The 19,687-nt window shown below is 40.3% G+C and overlaps 1 protein-coding gene across 1 annotated transcript; it reads left to right on the top strand.

Moving 5' to 3' along the window:
- Nucleotides 1-10,175: 10,175 nt before the first annotated feature.
- Nucleotides 10,176-12,408, top strand: LOC146937223 (uncharacterized). Its single transcript, XM_085757773.1, has one exon. It carries the CDS (start codon nucleotides 10,812-10,814, stop codon nucleotides 12,360-12,362), a length of 1,551 nt encoding a protein of 516 aa, XP_085613899.1. The 5' UTR covers nucleotides 10,176-10,811; the 3' UTR covers nucleotides 12,363-12,408.
- The last annotated feature ends 7,279 nt before the right edge of the window (nucleotides 12,409-19,687 follow it).

The raw sequence follows: 19,687 nt of genomic DNA on the forward strand, positions 1-19,687 counted from the left end.
TTGTTCGCTATTTTTTATTCACAATTTCATTAACATGTAGTTTTAAACCCTATTTATTTTTTGTAGTGGCCGGGTTTGAACCCCGGACCTTGCATATTTTATGCGTTGTCCAACCAACTGAGTTAAGCTCACGAGGACAGTTTTAAACCCTATTATAAAATATTAAACGATCCAAAATAAAATTAAAATATGTAAAATATAACTAAAGTCAATTAAGTAATGCTTATTTAAGTGTGACTTTTATACTCCAAATTATAAATATAATTATAATTGACATTTAATTATAAAAAAACGAATTTATGTTTTTTAAATCGTGATTCAAAATTAGTATATATTATAAAAAAAATTGATTTATGTTAAAATAGATTAAAGTGTAGTGTATATTTATTATTAATGGAGGGGTTTGAAATTCAAACATCTCACAAGGGAGGGGAGTATCAACTTTACTTTTCAAGGGAGGGGATTGTATATTTTAACATTAGAGGGGTCCTTCAAAGCAGCAATGATCTATTCCTTTGTCATGTAACCTGTACTAGGAGCAGGTACAGATGTTCCAACAATATCTAGAGCATGACTATCTCCAAAAAGTTTCTGATGAAAAGTAAGGAGAGATTCCCTTTTCATAGGCAGATCAACAGCATATATGAGGTCAGGGTGTTGGCTAAGCATAATCTTACAAAGCAAGGTGGGAAAAGCAATAGGAAGTTTGACAGCATCAGTTTTAGCATTCCTCATGGTCTGATCAAACACATACCTACCAATATCCATTTTAGTCTTTGTTCCTACAGCATAAATAAATTTAGCCAGACATGTTGCAATGTCTGAGGAGTGAGTGGTAGGGATCCAATTAGCAGCACCAATTCTGTTGAGAATAGCATACTTCATACTCAACTTCCCAGAAGAAATATTTCCTTTCTTCGGCAAAACCTTTACCCGATTAGCCGTAATCTCTTGGCAAATTTGATTATCAGTAGCTTCCACCTCAGCAACACCTCCTTCATCTATTCCTAGGAAATTGTTGATGATGTTGGGGGAGAAGTTGACACATTCTCCTCTAATATAAACCTTTTGATACTCTCTTCTCAGGGGATTATCACAATCTTTAGGAATCTGTTCTAGAAACTCACTCACCAACTTTTCATAACACTCTCCTAGCTTGCACACTGTTTTCTCCAGACCAGCCTCTCTAATCAACTTCATGACTTCTTGAATCTTTAAAGCCTCCTCACTCAATTCTCTTTCCAAAGCAAGCCTCCTATGATAAATGAATTTCCATCTTTGAGCAAAATTAGGAAAATGAATGGACACTTTGTCAACAGGTACATCTTCCACAATCTGCATATCTTTCTTCCCAGCAGATTTCTTAGACTCTGAGGGGATGATGTTTAGAGCATCCATCTCAACATCGTATTCAGAGTCACTTGAAGAGACAACCTTTCTCTTTATTGAACTACCATCAACATTTTTCATCATCACTTTACTCCAGCTCTTCTTGGGACCAACTCTAGCCGTTCTTGTCATGCTCTTGGGGGTTTTAGCTACAACAGAAATAGTCTTCTTTGAGGATTTGTTAGTGAAGGGAACAACATTTCCCTTGTTGCTTCTAAACCTCTTAGCCATGCTGTCACCAAGGGTCTGCGCCAAGGGAACATCATCCAAGTCAAGTTCATCAACATCCACCACATCTTTATCACTTTCTTTGTCACCTGAATCTACTTCTTCCTCATCCTTCTTAGAATCACCATCAGATCTATCAATTTATTCTGTATGAGAGTTCTCAACGATGTTATCAGGATTCACATCCTCCTTTGGATCAGTCTCAACACATGGTTTCTTTTTATCACCTACAACATCTTGATCACCAGTAGGGTTACTAGGTTGGCCCAAAGATGTGTCAACATCTGATCCAACATTGTCTTGAGCATTTGTTTCTTTCGGAATATTTTCAACAGGGTAATCAGCCCTGGTCTCATTATCATGATTACTTACATCCTTGTTTTTCATACTCTCTATAACATCATTCAAGTCTTCTAACCTTAGTTTTTTACCAGATACAGTTCATCAGGAATTAGGGTTGAATCAGGATTACCTTTTTCACGAGCATGTGTTGCAACATCTGAAGATATCTTGGAAGCATCTCCATCATCAGTATTTTAAGCGATGGAACCTCCCTTGGTAGCTTTAAAAGGGTTCCCTTTTTCATAGAAATCAGACATGGACAGGGCTACTTTCGATTCACCTTTCTTTACAGTCTTCTTCTTCATAGATGAGGGCTTAACAGCAGTTTTCTTGTTAGGTTTTGAAGGAGGAACAACGCAAAGAGGTTTAACCATCTTTGGAGCAGAGGATACAATTTCTCGTTGTTCGGTTGTTTTCTTTTCAGTAGAAACAGAGGTGTTGGTTTTGAACTTCATGATGAAGTGATCTTGATGACAATGTTTGATGTAAGGATGAAGTTTTTGAAGATCGGTTGCAGAGAAAATAAAGTGAACGGTTTTGAGAAGTTTAGATAAAGAGAGAGTATGATAAGGGTTAAGAGTGATATGATTGCGGTTAGTCGGGTGAAGAGAGTTAATTTGAACCAAGTTGCTTGAATTAGCATGCACCAATGAGAAATAAGAAACACAAACAACTTATGCACGCCTGTCCCAAATTAACTACTATAACTTCTTCCTCTGAGAAATGTCCAATTCGTCCCTCAACTTCTCAAATTTCTTTAATTCCAAGATTTCCCTATATTTATCAATTAAGATATCTTCTGTAGAAATATTATTCTTTCTATCAGGATCTTCAATGGAATGTAACTGAACTTTGACCTGATTATTTTTCAAAGGAGAATTACTTTCTGAAGCACTTATCATCTTATCTTTATTTTCAAGGCGATGTAGGTCATGAGACTTATGATGTTCCAGCATGACATGAAACATGTCAATCTATCCTTCTCGTTCTGAAATCCATTTGTAGCAATTATTTTTAGTCCTACTTCCTTTTATTAACACTTCTACTTTTTCATTAGTTATCTTGCATCCAGATTTGTTTAAGTTAACTTCCATTCCTTGTTCACACAATTGGCTTACAAGGATCAAGTTTGAGAAAAGTCCTTCAACTAGCAAAACATTGTCAAGATTGGGTAGCTCATCACAGATCAAGTTTCCAATGCCTCGTATTTCTCCCTTACCACCATCACCAAATGTAACATATCCTCTCTCACACGGTCTTATGTGTTCAAAGTAACTATTTTTACCAGTCATATGTCTGGAACAACCACTGTCAAAATACTAGACTTCATTAAATGCTGGTTTTTTAGATGTGTGACCTACTAGACCAACATTGTTACTTTTAGGCATCCATTCCTTTTTGACGTTTCTCATTTCTGATTCAGAAGATTTGTGCTCAGAATGTTTAGGATAGCCATACAGTTTATAACAAAAAGGTTTTATGTGACCTTTTCTTTTACAGTGGTGACAAATCCAAGGACGAATTGTCATTTTGCTCTTCGGATGTCCTTGAGAATGTTTCAACATTGTCTTGTTAGTAGAAGCAACATCTGTTTCTGAAGGATCAATAACCTTGACATCTTCCTTTCTTATCAACTCATTATTTTCTAAGGCATAAGCAAACTTTTTGTTACGTTGTTTTTGATTTAGAGGTTTATAATCAAATCCTATACCATTTGCCCCTTTTTTACCTTAACTTTCTGTCATATCATCCAAAATAGTAACATCATTTGTCATCATTTCAGCTTGCTTCTTAACCTGTTCAAGTTAAAATTTTAGAAGAGTTACCTCATTATTGAGTTCTAAGATCTTTGTCAGATGACTAGTCCTTTCTGCAAGTAGTTGACTGTTGATCTTCTTTTATTCCCTTATCATTTTGCATATCTCTGCACTTCAGACATATAGATCCTTATAAGAAGTAGCTAGGTCATCATAGGCCAACTCTTCGTCACAAGACTCAGTGTCAAAAAATACTCTACCAGTAAGAGTAGTTACCCTTTTTAGAGACTCATATTCATTAATTTTTCTTGAAATATCTTCATCAGACCAAGCAACGGTCAAACCTTTCTTTTGTTTTTTTTTTTTTGAAAAGTAGCACATTCTGTTCTTATATGACCATATCCTTCACATTCAAGACACTGAGCTTCCTTGAATTGGTTTTCCTTGTCTTATGTACTGAGGTTCTCCTCATAATTTAGTTTTTCCCTGATGTTGGATCCAATGTTTTGAGCATCTGATCTGGATCTCCAATTAGCCTGTTTCAAGATATTGTTGAAAAGTCTTCCAAGGAGCACAACTGACTCAGCCAAGTTCTCATCATGCTTAAGGTTTCCTTGAGCTTCATCAATGTCATGAGCTTCTTCTATAGCAGTGACTTTCATGTCAAATCTTTTGGGTAAAGATCTGAGAATTTTTCTGATCAATTTTTCTTCAGACATCTTCTCCCCAAGAGAATCAAAAGCATTGGCCATGTCAAGAATATTCATGTGAAACTCTTGAATTCTCTCATCTTCCTCCATTTTCAGGTTTTCAAATTGAGTGGTCAGAAGTTGTAGTCTTGACATTTTAACTTTTGATGTGCCTTCATGTGCAATTTTTAAAATCTCCCAAGCCTCCTTAGCAACACTGCATTGTTTCACTATTCTGAACACATTCTTGTCAACTACATTCAAAATAACATTCAAGGCTCTAGAATTAGCACAAGAAGATTCATCCTCAGCTGCAGTCCATTCTTCTTCTGATTTCAGAACAGTAGTCTGGTTTCCATCTTTATCAAGTTCAACAGGATGTTCCCAACCTTTCAGAACTGCTTTCCATGTCTTGCTGTCAATAGATTTAAGAAAAGCATTCATTCGTGGTTTCCAGTAGTCATAGTTGGTTCCATCCAACAGAGGTGGTTTATTAACAAACCCTCCTTCCTTGTCCATAATGCCAAAAATAACCTCCTCTGGATCTCACCCTAAAACAGGCAGGGTGCCTGCTCTGATGCCACTTGAAATTCTGGCACACTAGCAACCAAATGTTTTATGTGATGTTCCAACACCAAACATAAACAATGAATGTTGAATACAATGTTTAGAACATCTGCTAGCAGTAAATTAAAATTAACAAAGAAAATAAATAAGAGAAGGATAAAAGGCACAAGAGAATTGTTAACCCAGTTTGGTGCAACGTCACCTACTCTGGGGGCTACCAAGCCAGGAAGGAAATCCACTAGTGTAATCCTTATTCTTTAGCTCTCAGCAAACTCCTAGTTTACGCTAAAGACCTAGGACCTACCCGTATTGACTTCAACCTAGGAACTCCTAGATCTGAGATCCCATCTCACTCCTTACAACACAATCACAACCCCTGTGATTCTCAGTTTACAAAACAAACAAATAGTGAATTTACCTTCAAAACAATCTACCTACAACCGAGCTTCACAGCTTTGGTGTACTACATAAACTACCAAACTCTTTGCTTAAAAGCTTTAGAGTAGTGAACAAATTACAACTCAAACACAGTCCTTAGCATGCATCAAGATGATACATGAAAGACTCACAACAAAAGACTCGAAACCCTAAAAATGATATAATCTTCAAACGACGGCTTCGATGCTGAATTAGGTCTTGTAGTCTTCTATATATACTGAAGCAATACGGCTCAGAACAACTTGTTGGGCTTCAGAACAAACGGTGATCCATTTCAGAACAATCAGAACCAGATAAGGAAAGTCCTAATATGTAGGCACATTATTAGGAACATCCTGATCACCTCTAAACTTTCCTAAGTAGATAGCACTTCTTCAGGAAATCACAAACGATCTGATTCTGTACTTAAAAACACGCGGCTTGACCAACAAGAAGTAAGACGTGAATTCCTTAAATATAAAACGCGTGCTTAAATTAAGGCACAGGAACAGGTTACACTGAACCTTGTCAGGAAGTCGAAACATCGTGTCCAACATCACATTTGAATATTTGTTTTAGGCAAAAGTGAAGCCAACATACAAATATCCAACAAAAAAGGTAACACAATTCTGAAAGTGAGAAAAACACAAAAAGGGGGGTTAAATTATGTTAGCTTATTCTTCGTTTTCTCCTAAACTGAAAACACTGGCCAGAAGCAAATAAAGACTGCTTCTGATGTGATGTTCAGCGCTAACTTGCAGTGGATAAAAATAGAGAGAGAGAGAGAGAGAGAGAGAGAGAGAGAGAGAGGAAAGACACACAACAATTATGCAGGTTCCTTCCACAAACCGGAAGTAGTCATGTCCCCCTTGCACTTCCAAGGAGAGTTCATTATAATGTAATATATGATTACAACTGCTCACTGCTACAACTAGCAAGAGACTTCAAATTGCTCAAGCACAACTGCAAGAGACTTTATATGCTCCTGAACACAATCAAGAGACTTCTAATGTTCAAGCACAACTGCAAGAGACTTCTAATCAAACAGAATTACAAATAAAAATGTTTGATATTGAACACATGATATACAATCAGTGGTGTTCACAATACAAATCAGATGCTGACTCTTAAGACTCTAGAATTTCTAAGATATGAAAGTTGTTAAGAAATTCTAAGTGAACTTTTGAATGCAGAACAATTTCAGCAGAGTTTTTGGCACTTGTAAATTGTTGTTGAGTCTTCTTATAATCTAAGTCTTCACTCCTTTATATAGAGGTGTGAAGGAGACGTTGTGAAATTGCCAGCACATCAAAAAAAGGCGTTTGAAGCTTTGATCAATCACCAATGATCTTTTGCCTGATATGGTTGTTGTCCTATGAAGGATCAATTTCAAGTCTATTCCCATTGTGATGGAACATCGTTGCAGGCAGAGCTGTTTTTCTTGTCTTGTAGCAGAGACAGAAACAGAGTAGTGGAGATAGTGGTTGTACACTTCGTACAATTGTACTTTGTCAACGCTCTTCAAAGAACAAGCATCCAATGCCTTCAAATCCTCTCAAAATGACCGTTGCTTTACACTTCCAGTCTTCTGCAATGCTTAGACAAGATTAAAACCATTGAACAACCCTTGAAGCTTTAAGTCTTGCATCTCCTGCGGAACTTCAGCTTCTGGTGATGAACTTGCTTCTGATGAGATGCTTCTGATGAACTTGCTTCTGATGACATCATCACGTCATGAGCATTTTGTCTTCAGGAGCACTTTTTACTTTAGGACCACTTCTCTTCAGACATTTTAAGCTTCCTTTTTGTTGATTCCTTAGCTCTCTTTTGTTCATCAAGAACTTATTTAAGATGTCAAATTTTGTCTATGGTCTTGTACACTTGAACAAATATTAGCTAGTCCAATTGACAATTTTTAATACCTTGTTATCATCAAAACTCGCAAGGTTTATTGTTAAACACATTTTCTTCCAACAATCTCCCACTTTTTGATGATGACAAACAATAGTATTTAAAATGTGCAACTGTTGTTAATCCAATTAAGAAGTTGACTATAAGGGTTTGAGGTTTGTAAGATCCCCCTGAGTCTAATAGTACTTAAGGTGAGGTTTGTAAACTCCCCCTGAGTTCTATCCATGTTAATTAAATTCATCATTTAAAAATGCAATAACACTCAGAATATTCTCACATTAATAAACTAAGAGATAAGAAGTTGGTCCCATTAATTTAAGATGATTAAAAATTAACTTAATGGTGCTCAGAGCCTATAAATACTATACATACTACTCCCCCTTTTGTCATCAACAAAAAGTTTAAAAACTAAAGACAAAAAGAAAGAGATAGGAAAAAGATAGTGAGAAAAATACTTTAATCAGAGCATAAAATAAGTATATATAAGAGCAAAACCACATAGTTAGAGGTATATCAGAGCAAAACAACTGAGTTCAGAAGCATTAATATTGATCAGAAGCGCAAGTTTGTTCAGAAGCATGAATTGAAGTCAGAAACACAAAACATGTAAGAAGATGCTAAACATAGAAACTTAAGACAAAAGACTAAACAAAAAAAAAATGGTGTGCAACTAAGGTTTGGCTTGTTTGTTTAGCATGTCCATCATTTGTTTCAGCATCAAGTTGGTCTCTTCTTGTTGCTTCTGCATTGCTTTTTGCTTTTGCTTCATCTCAGTCTTGAAGTCTTCATTGCTCTTGATCAGATTCTCTTATCTGATTCTAGCTTCTTCCAGCTTAGCTTCAGTGGAAGTTTTGTACTCAAGCAAGAGGAGCTTCTGCTCTAAGAGTTCCTTTTGTAGCTTCTAATTTTCCTTTTCCAAAACAGCATTCCTTTGTATCAGATCCAGGTTAGCAGAGGTTGTCTTGAAATTGATGTTGTTTAGGAAGGTCAAGTCTAATTCCCTTTGATTCACACCAGAAGGGATAAAATTAGTGATCTCTCTTCCTTTGATACTTGGAGGATTCTGCACCCAAATTTTCAGGATCTTGACTTCCTGCAGACTGCTATTTACTCCCTTTAGCCAGTCTTGAAGCTTCTGTTGAGCTATATCTTGAGCATCGGAGCATGTTCTTTGGATTGCAGTCAAGATGTAGTCAACTCTTTCCTTGAGTCTGCATCATTGCTTCTCATAGTTATCCTTATGAACCAAGTCATTCCTAGTTTGAATGGGCTTGTTTAGCTCCTGGAAAATCTTCTCACACACATCTGTTAATAGAGTAGAATCTAGAAAGATGGTTGGTGGTGAGGGTACTTTTGTAGGTTTGGCAAGAGTAGCAAGTTGAATAGCTAAGGATGATGATGATTGGCTGTTTTTGGATGTTTGAGTTTGAGTGTTGGTTGAGGATTGATCAGAAACAGACTTTTCAATCACAGTTGAGGATGATTGATCAATCTCAACATCAGAAGCATCTGATGTGATCATGAAGTCATGTTCACTGATGGTTTCAGGAATGGCAGGTGTTAGAGTTTGATCAGGAACAAGTTGTTCAGGAACAATATGTTCAGAAGCAACATGTTCAGGTGTAGGGACATGTTCAGGGCAGGTTGTTGAAGCCATTTGTAGGTTAGGTGCTTGATGAGGGGGGCTTTCTAAAGTAATTTCTATATAAACTACTTCAGAGGCTTTCTGTAGGTTTGGCCTAACTTCTGGTAGTTCACCTAAGTAGTGACTAACCAAGTTATCTATCACAGAAGTTTCAGCAGTTTGTGAGGCTGTGGGTTGAGATGATGATGATTCAACATTCATATCAGCAGGAACCATATTAAGGGGTCGAATCATTGGTGGTTGAAGAGGGTAGTTAAAAGGTAGTCTTTCACAGACTTTGTTGCGCATCTCAGACATATTGCTTATCTTTTCATTGACACTAGGAATCATTGGCTCAAATGGAATGGTCTGAGAAGGCTTTTTATGGCTTTTAGTTTGGTAAAGCTGGCCTAAAGGTATATTATCCAAGTCTAAAGATGATGATGAGGAGGTAGATTGGGAGGATACAGATTGGGTTGAGTCAGATTCTACTTCTATAACATCAGTGTGTGGAGAATCGGGATTACCTTGTGAAGCTTTTGGAATACCATCACCTGAACCACCAGCTACATCATCTTGAGCTTTTGCAGCAGCTTCCACATCAGCAATCATCAACAAATTCTTAGCTTCTGAAGATACCAAATGTTGTACCTCTTCAGTAGCTTGGATCACTTGCTGTGCCACATCACCAGCATCTTCCCTTGCAATGCTTAATGCAGGAACTTATATTTCTCTTGCAATCTCCAGAGCCTTCTGAAGTGCAGCAGCATCCTCAGCCTTCTTCTTTTTCAGCTCTCTGGTAACCAAATCAGTAGCAGCTTCAATACCCTATTCCTCTTCAGCTACATAAGCTGACTCCTTCAACTTCCTGACAGTAGTCTTCCTTTTCTTCTTTGGGACTAGAGGCTGTTCAGGAGCAGTTTGGGAAGAAGCAGCAGCTTTCCCACTCTTGGTTTTCTTATTTAGCACCACATCAACATAATTTGTAAACATTTGGTTTACAGTAATATATTATTAATTTTTTTAATCCATTTGAAACAATAATGAACAACAAAATAATTATATTAAAATGAAATTATATAATAAATATTCTAAAACATTAAATAATATTTTTCATTATCATAAATATATAAAATATAAAAAGGACTAAACACAATTTTTCCAACAACTAAAATGTTATAAACCATGCGTATTTATCAGGTGAGTAATTAGACATCACATATTGTCAGTAAGACATATTTTCAATTTGACACCCGAAAACCAAGATAAAACAGCTGGCGACTTCACTGGGGAGATTCGAGAGTTACGCCTAGTCTTTATTTCCACACTTGCGCTTGTATTTTTACTTGTTTCTTTTACTTGCTTTCCTATGTGAATAAATGTTTAATTTCTTGCAAACGTGTGGGGTGAGAATATCAAAAGTCCTGCACCCGGGCTGAGTGAACTTAGGATTTAGGAGGGATATAATCGATAATTCATTCCGGGGGTTGCCTCGTGTTTTGGATTATGCGATCAATCCCACATAGCTGAGGCATTTTGGGGGTGATGTTGTCGGCGCGTGTTGTCGCGTTTAGGCACTTTACTTCTAATTGTTCTATGACGCTATGAACCGTAGATAACCAAACCCATCCATGGCCATTTTCTAGGATGTAGTGCGGAGGCTAAACCGAGTGTTGTCTCGAGTTTTAGTCGTCACGCGATACTACACTCAAGTTAGACCTTCCACGTATAATCATGGAGCGAGTGTTGTCTCGTGACACCATGAGATACGTCGGAGAGGTTGCAACTTGGGAACCTTTTTAGAACCCGGTTACTATATCCTAAAGCCCTAGATTCACCGGACACCGTGTCCACCCATGACTCCTCGACTTTGAACTTTAACCCACCATGTTTTCTCCGAACTTGAACATAATCATGCATTCATTCATACATGCATACATGCATAAACTTTTTCCATGCATTGTTATCGAAGGGCTTAGACAAATTGAATTTGTAAACATTGTAGGGATGAAGATGACTAAGTCCTACAAGTTCAAGGAAGTGGATTTGGCTAGTTTGAGAGATTTGGCACTCAAGGTTGATGATCCGACTGGTTTCCGACGTCGTTACGGGGCTTTACTTCCTATTCTTCATACTAATGTGGATGAGAAGCTTGTGCACACTCTAGTGCAATTCTATGATCCGAAGTATCGGTGCTTTACTTTCCCCGACTTTCAGCTGGTGCCTACTCTAGAGGCTTATTCTTCCTTGATGGATCTGTCTATTGCTAAGGGGGTACCTTTCTCAGGACTTGAGCCTCCTCTTACTCCATTGGTTATTGCTAAGGATCTCTATCTCAAGACCACCGATGTCTCCAAGAATCTTGTCACTAAGGCACGCATCCGAGGGTTCACTTCAGAGTATCTTCTTGGGAAAGCCAACCTCAATACCACTTGTCAGGACACTCTCGAGGCTATTCTTGCACTCCTCATCTATGGGCTTATTCTCTTTCCGAATCTTGATGGCTTCGTGGACATGAATGCTATTATGATCTTCCACTCCAAGAATCCGGTTCCTACTTTGCTAGCTGACACATACCATGCTATTCATGATCGTTCCGGCAAGGGTCGTGGCTACATTCTTTGTTGTGTGCCTCTCCTCTATAGGTGGTTTATTTCGCACCTTCCGGAGTCTTTCCACGCCAATCCGGAGAATTGGTCTATTTCACAGAGGATTATGGCTCTCACTCCTAATGAAGTGGTTTGGCTCACTCCCGCTTCTAGGGTTAAGGAAATCATCTTTGGTGGTGGGAAGTTTCTTAATGTACCTCTTCTTGGTACCCGGGGTGGAATCAACTATAACCCGGAGCTTGCTTTGCGACAATTTGGTTTTCCGATGAAAGATAAGCCCATCAATCTTGCTACAGCTCCTTACTTCTTTCACTACTCCAATGCTCCCACAGGAATAAGAGAGGATTTCATAGGAGCTTGGTCTAAACTTCGGAAGAAAGAGGTGAAGCATATGGGTGTAAGGTCCGGTATTGCTCATGAGGCCTATACACAGTGGGTGATAAACCGAGCTGAGGAGATTGGTATGCCTTACCCCTCTAGGAGATATGTGTCTGCATCTGTTCCTACCATGCCTTTGCCTCTACTCCCACCTACCCAGGAGATGTATCAGGAGCATCTAGCTATGGAGAGTCGGGAGAAGCATCAGTGGAGAGCTAGATACTATGAGGCTGAGAACTTGATCATGACTTTGGATGGAAAGGATGAGCAGAAGACTCATGAAGTCTTGACACTAAAGAAAGAGCTAGCTAAGGCTAAGAGAGAGATTGAGGAGAAAGATAGACTGCTTATGAGGGACTCCAAGAGGGCTAGGGGTGCCCATGACTTCTATGCACGATATTGCAACTATGAGTCTGAGTCTGAGGATGATGCTTCCACTTCCTATGCTTGAGGACCTCCATTTCCTGTTGTTATTTCCATTTGTTCATGTTGGATTTGTCTTGTAAAACTATATGTTAGTTGTTTGATTCCCGTTTATGTTAATCGTTGTTTAGTAATGTTTACAAGTTTTTAATTTGTCTAAAACCCTTCGATGACACAAAAAAGAGTCTTTTTGCATATGCATTAACACATTTCATGCATCATATGCATTCATTGGTCACAAAAAAAACTTCTCTCGTGCTCATCGCCTCCTGGTTTTGTCCGCCGCAGTCTGAAAAGTGGCTCGTGTTCGCAAAGTCTACCAACCAGACAGAATTCATCAAACAAGATTTCACAAGAGAAGAATGATGGCTAACTTTGAAGAGGAAAATGCTCAGCTCCGTGCCGAATTGGCTGCTATGAAAGAAGATTTGGCCAAGGCACATGACGCTATGTCTGCTATGATGGCTGCACAGGAACAACCAGCCACTTCTGTTCCAGTTACTGCTGAGGTGATTCCCTCTATCCCACTGTCTACTGTGGCTACTGATGCTCGCTTTGTTATGCCCAACGGCCGTCCTTATGGCCTCTCAGCTTACTACTCTCCTAATACTGTTGCTGGTGTCTCTGGTGTTGCTGGTCAAGGACAGATTCCTGTGTCCACAGCTATGCCTCAGGTGACTACTGTTGTTACCGACCCTATTGTACACACTGTGCATTGTACACACTGTGCAACAGGTGATTGATGTTGATACTCCGCGTGGACAAGATCCCGCAATGGAATCTATGAAAAGACAGTTGAGGGAGTTGGCTGGAGAACTCCGTGAGGTCAAGGCTAGCCGAGGAAACAATGGTGCTCCTGCTAAAGCTCGTGATCTATGCCTGGTATCCCGATTTGAGGTTCCTAAGAAATTCAAAGATCCAGAATTTGACAAATACAATGGAACTTCTTGTCCACACAACCATGTTATCCGGTATGTCCGAAAGATGGCTAACTACGCCGATAATGATGCACTGATGATCCACTGCTTTCAGAGTAGCTTGACAGATGATGCAGCAGATTGGTACACTAGTTTGAGCAAAGATAACATCCATACTTTTGAGGAACTCGCTGCTGCTTTTGAAGGTCAATATGAATTCAACACCCGTCTGAAGCCAAATAGGGACTCTCTTAAAGCCCTATCTCAGAAATCAGATGAAACCTTCCGTGAGTACGCTTAGAGATGAAGAGGGGCAGCTGCCCGTGTTTCTCCTCGACTTGATGAGGAAGAATTAACACAAACATTCCTGAAGACTCTGAAGAAGGAATATAAGGAGAGAATGATAGTCTCTGCCCCAAACAACTTCTCTGATATGGTTACAATGGGAACTCGCCTAGAGGAGGCTGTCCGAGATGGTATTATTGTTCTTGAGAAAGGTGAGTCTTCAACCAGTGCATCAAAGAAGTATGGTAATGGTCATCATAAGAAGAAAGAATCTGATGTAGGGATGGTGTCTGGTAACCCATCTGCAGCGGCTACACAATTACCTCTGCCCTACCACTACATGCAGTACTCTCAGCATCCTTTCTTCCCACCATTCTACCAGCAATATCCTCTGCCACCGGGCCAACCACCAGTGCCCGTCAATGCCATCGCACAGCAAGTGCAACAACAGCCTTCTGCTCAACAGCAACAGCAGCAACAACAGGGTCCCCGACCCAAACCTTCCTTTCCACCAATACCAATGCGGTATGGTGAGCTGCTCCCAACTCTACTGGCCAAGGGACACTGTGTCACTAGACCAGGCAGGCCTCCGCCTAATCCATTGCCTCCCAGGTTCCGACAGGATCTAACATGTGAATTTCATCAGGGTGCTCAAGGCCATGATGTTGAGGGTTGCCTTGCTCTGAAGTATATTGTGAAAGACCTAATAGAAAAGGGACGGTTGACTTTTGAGAATAGTGCTCCTCATGTTCTTGATAATCCACTCCCAAACCATGCTGCTGTTAATATGATTGAGGCCTTTGAAAGGGTCCCTGTTCCTCAAGAGAATCCCGTGCTGGATGTCCGCAATGTTGTTACTCCCTTGGTACCGTTACATGTCAAGCTCTGCCAGGCCTCTTTGTTCAAACATGATCATGATTCTTGTTCAGAATGTCTGCAAAATCCCATGGGCTGTTGTGTGGTGCAAGGTGATATCCAGAGCCTGATGGATGACAAGCACTTAATTGCCAGTGATGTATGTGTGATTGTGCCAGTGTTCCATGACTCCCCTGTTGAAAGTGTATCTCAGATGAGAAATGTTGAGCCTTTGGTGATCAGGTTACCTGGTCCGGTATCTTATACCTCTACCAAAGCAGTTCCTTACAAGTACAGTGCAACCATGATTGAGAATGGAGTAGAAGTGCCTCTGGTATCCCCAGCTACAGTTGACAATGTTGCCAGTGAAGTTACAACTCTGAGAAGCGGAAAAGTCCGTCCACCCTTGTTTCAAAAGAAGGTGGTTACACCCATTGCCACAATAACTCCACCAGTCGCTCCTCCTGTTGACAAGAACCTCGGCCCATCAGGCCAATCTATTGAAGAATCTAATCTGGACGAAATCCTGAGGCTTATCAAGAAAAGTGACTATAAGATTGTTGACCAACTGCTGCAAACCCCATCAAAGATATCCATCTTGTCTCTGCTCATGAGCTCAGAAGCTCACAGGAAGGTGTTGATGAAGATACTTGAGCAAGCTTACGTTGATCACGAAGTCTCTGTGGAGCAATTCAATGGAATAGTGGGTAATATCACTGCTTGCAACAGTTTGGGATTCGGTGATGATGAACTCCCCGAAGCAGGGAAACATCACAACTTGGCTCTACATATCTCGGTGCACTGTGGGCCTGATATGATATCCAACGTTTTGGTGGACACTGGATCATCGTTGAATGTAATGCCTGAGTCCACACTAAGGCAATTAAGACATCATGGAATTTCCCTGAGGGGTAGCAGCTATCTGGTTAAAGCTTTCGACGGATCTCGCAAGGATGTTCTTGTGGAAGTAGACTTGCCAATTACCATTGGTCCTGAGACATTTCAGATTACTTTCCAAGTCATGGACATCAATGCTTCTTACAGTTGTCTCCTCGGAAGACCGTGGATCCACGACGCTGGAGCGGTAACTTCTACGTTGCATCAGAAGCTCAAGTTCATGAGGAACGGGTCCGTTGAAGGGACTTCGTTTCAAGGCTTGACCGTTGAGGGTGCGGAACCCCGGAGGGCTGGTACGAGCATAGCTTCGCTAAAAGATGCCCAGAAGGCTGTTCAACAAGGGCAAGCTGCTGGCTGGGGCAAGGTGATTCAGATCTTGGAAAATAAGCGTAAAGAGGGCCTCGGATTCTCCCCAACCTCTGGTGTTTCAACAGGAACTTTCTACAGTGCTGGGTTTATCAATGCTACTGCTGAAGATGCTGCTGAGAATAGTTATGTGCCTACATTTGTTGTACCAGGAGGCACTGTGAGAAATTGGGAGGCCATTGATGTTCCTTTAGTCATGCATGCTTCCATGTAATGTGTCTTGTTGCTAATGTTTTTCTTTGTTTTCAAAATAACAATCCTTTCGCTCTGCCCAAGGCGAAAGTGATATCATTGTAAGGGCATGTTTGTTTCGGCATTGCCGTTATCAATAAAAGTTGTCGTCTTTCTCACGACTCTTTGTTTTTTACTTTTTAGTGCCTTTTTCTTGGAAATAATGGTAATGCCAGAAAAAACCAAAACATTTGTTATTTTCTTATTAATTTCAAAAATCTGCATGAAAAACTTTTTCTAAAACCATCCCAATCATATTATGCAGATTGAACCATAATAAACCCGTTGAACACAGTGACCCTATGGTTCCTCCAAATTTTGAATTCCCTGTATATGAAGCTGAAGATGAGGATGATGATGAAGAGATACCCTATGAGATCACTCGACTGCTTGAGCAAGAAAGAAGAGCCATTCAGCCTCATCAGGAAGAGATTGAACTCGTTAACCTGGGTACTGAAGAGAACAAGCGAGAGATCAAGATTGGTGCTGCACTTGAGCCAGAAGTGAAAAGGAAGATTATTCAGCTTCTCCATGATTATCCAGATGTCTTTGCATGGTCTTATGAAGATATGCCGGGTCTAGATCCCCAGATTGTGGAACATCGGATACCGACAAGACCTGAATGTCCTCCTGTCAAACAGAAATTGAGAAGGTCTCGTCCAGACATGGCTCTTAAGATCAAGGCTGAAGTACAAAAGCAAATTGATGCGGGCTTCCTCATGACAGCTGAATATCCTGAGTGGATTGCCAACATCGTACCAGTACCAAAGAAAGATGGGAAAGTTCGGATGTGCGTGGATTACAGAGATTTGAATAAAGCTAGTCCAAAAGATAACTTCCCATTGCCTCATATTGATGTGCTTGTTGACAGTACTGCTCAATCCAAAGTGTTCTCCTTTATGGGTGGTTTCTCTGGCTATAATCAGATATGGATGTCTCCTGAAGATAGAGAAAAGACGTCCTTCATCACTCCATGGGGAACGTTCTGTTACAAAGTAATGCCGTTTGGTTTGATAAATGCTGGTGCTACCTATCAAAGGGGTATGACCACTCTGTTTCATGATATGATTCTCAAAGAGATTGAAGTATATGTTGATGACATGATTGTGAAGTCAAGTGATGAAGAGCAGCATGTTGTGTATTTGAAAAAGATGTTTGAAAGATTGAGAAAGTACAAGCTGCGGTTGAATCCTAACAAGTGTACATTTGGTGTAAGATCTGGAAAGTTGCTAGGCTTCATTGTCAGTCAAAGAGGCATTGAAGTTGATCCCGACAAAGTCCGAGCCATCAGAGAGATGCCGGCCCCTCAAACTGAGAAGCAAGTCAGAGGTTTCCTCGGACGTCTGAATTACATTTCAAGATTCATATCTCACATGACTACTACTTGTGGTCCCATCTTCAAATTGCTCAGAAAGAATCAGCCTGTTGTATGGAATGATGAATGCCAGGAAGCTTTTGATAGCATCAAAGAATACCTGTTGGAACCACCCATCCTTGTCCCGCCAGTGGAAGGAAGGCCTTTGATTATGTATCTGTCAGTGTTGGATGATTCAGTGGGTTGTGTTCTCGGTCAACAAGATGAGACTGGTAAGAAAGAGCATGCTATCTACTATCTGAGCAAGAAGTTCACCGACTGTGAGACTCGGTATACAATGCTTGAGAAGACTTGTTGTGCTTTAGCTTGGGCTGCCAAACGTCTGCGTCATTATATGGTGAATCATACAACTTGGTTGATATCCCGAATGGATCCAATCAAGTACATTTTTGAAAAGCCTGCTGTTACTGGAAAGATTGCCCGTTGGCAAATGTTGTTGTCTGAATATGATATTGTGTACAAAGCTCAGAAAGCAATCAAAGGAAGTGTCCTTGCTGAGCACCTTGCTTGTCAACCTCTTGATGATTACCAGCCAATTAAATTTGATTTCCCTGATGAAGAGATTATGTATCTGAAAGCAAAAGACTGTGAAGAGCCACTGATCAATGAAGGGCCGGACTCCAATAGCAAATGGGGATTGGTGTTTGATGGTGCTGTTAATGCTTATGGTAAAGGAATTGGGGCCATCATTGTAACTCCGCAGGGGCACCACATTCCTTTCACTGCTCGAATAACTTTTGAATGCACAAACAATATAGCTGAATATGAAGCATGCATCTTGGGCATTGAAGAAGCCCTCGATCTAAGAATTAAGCACCTTGACATCTATGGAGATTCCGCACTTGTTATTAATCAGATAAAGGGTGAATGGGAGACTCATCATGAGAAGCTGATCCCTTACCGTGACTATGCAAGACGTCTGTTGACATACTTTACAAAGGTTGAGCTGCACCACATCCCTCGGGATGAAAACCAGATGGCCGACGCTCTTGCTACCTTGTCTTCCATGTTTCGTGTAAATCACTGGAATGATGTGCCCGTAATCAAAGTACAACGTCTTGATAGACCCGCTCACGTGTTTACTATTGAAAATATGCCAGATCAGGCTGATCAAGATGTGAATGATAAAAAGCCTTGGTATTACAACATCAAGCAATTCTTGCAGAATCGTGAATATCCACCTGGTGCTTCTAACAGAGATAAAAAGACTTTGAGAAGATGGGCTAGCAAATTCCTTCTGGACGGAGAAATCCTATACAAGAGGAACTATGACATGGTCTTGTTGAGATGTGTTGACAAACAAGAAGCTGAGAAGTTGATGCATGATGTACATGATGGTACCTTTGGGACCCACGCTTCGGGCCACACCATGTCAAGGAAACTGCTAAGAGCCGGCTATTACTGGATAACTATGGAGCGTGACTGTCACAAACATGCTAAAAGATGCCACAAATGCCAAATTTATGCTGACAAGATTCATGTGCCTCCACATGCCCTCAATGTTATCTCTTCCCCATGGCCTTTCTCTATGTGGGGCATTGACATGATCGGAAGAATTGAACCGAAAGCTTCCAATGGACATCGTTTCATTCTAGTGGCAATTGACTATTTCACCAAGTGGGTTGAAGCTGCTTCCTATGCCAATGTGACCAAACAAGTGGTTGTCAAGTTTATCAAGAATAATATCATCTGTCGATATGGTGTTCCCAACAAGATCATCACTGACAATGGTTCCAATCTGAACAATAGTATGATGCAAGCTTTATGTGAAGAATTCAAAATCGAACATCACAACTCTTCTCCTTATAGACCTCAGATGAATGGTGCAGTTGAGGCCGCTAACAAGAACATCAAGAAGATTGTTCAAAAGATGGTCACTACTTACAAAGACTGGCACGAGATGCTACCATTTGCCTTGCATGGTTACCGTACTATAGTGCGCAGTTCAACCGGGGCAACTCCTTTCTCTTTGGTATATGGCATGGAAGCAGTCCTCCCTCTGGAAGTGGAGATTCCATCTCTTCGAGTGATCATGGAAGCAAAATTAACCGAGGCTGAATGGTGTCAAAGTCGGTATGACCAATTGAATCTGATTGAAGAGAAACGTATGAATGCTATGGCTCATGGACAGTTGTATCAAGTGCGAATGAAGAATGCTTTTGACAAGAAAGTCCGACCTCGAGAATTCAAGGAAGGCGAACTTGTATTGAAAAGAAGAATAAGCCAGCAACCCGACCCAAGGGGCAAGTGGACACCTAACTATGAAGGTCCTTATGTTGTCAAGAAGGCTTTCTCTGGTGGTGCTTTGATTCTTACACACATGGATGGTGTTGAACTACCAAATCCTGTTAATGCCGATATAGTCAAGAAATACTTTGTCTAGAAAGAAAAGAACAGCGTGGTAGGTCGAAAACCCGAAAGGGCGGC

Source organism: Medicago sativa, chromosome 3, assembly GCF_051527215.1.
Source record: "Medicago sativa cultivar Bolivia chromosome 3, Bolivia_mono, whole genome shotgun sequence".
Taxonomy (NCBI): domain Eukaryota; kingdom Viridiplantae; phylum Streptophyta; class Magnoliopsida; order Fabales; family Fabaceae; genus Medicago; species Medicago sativa.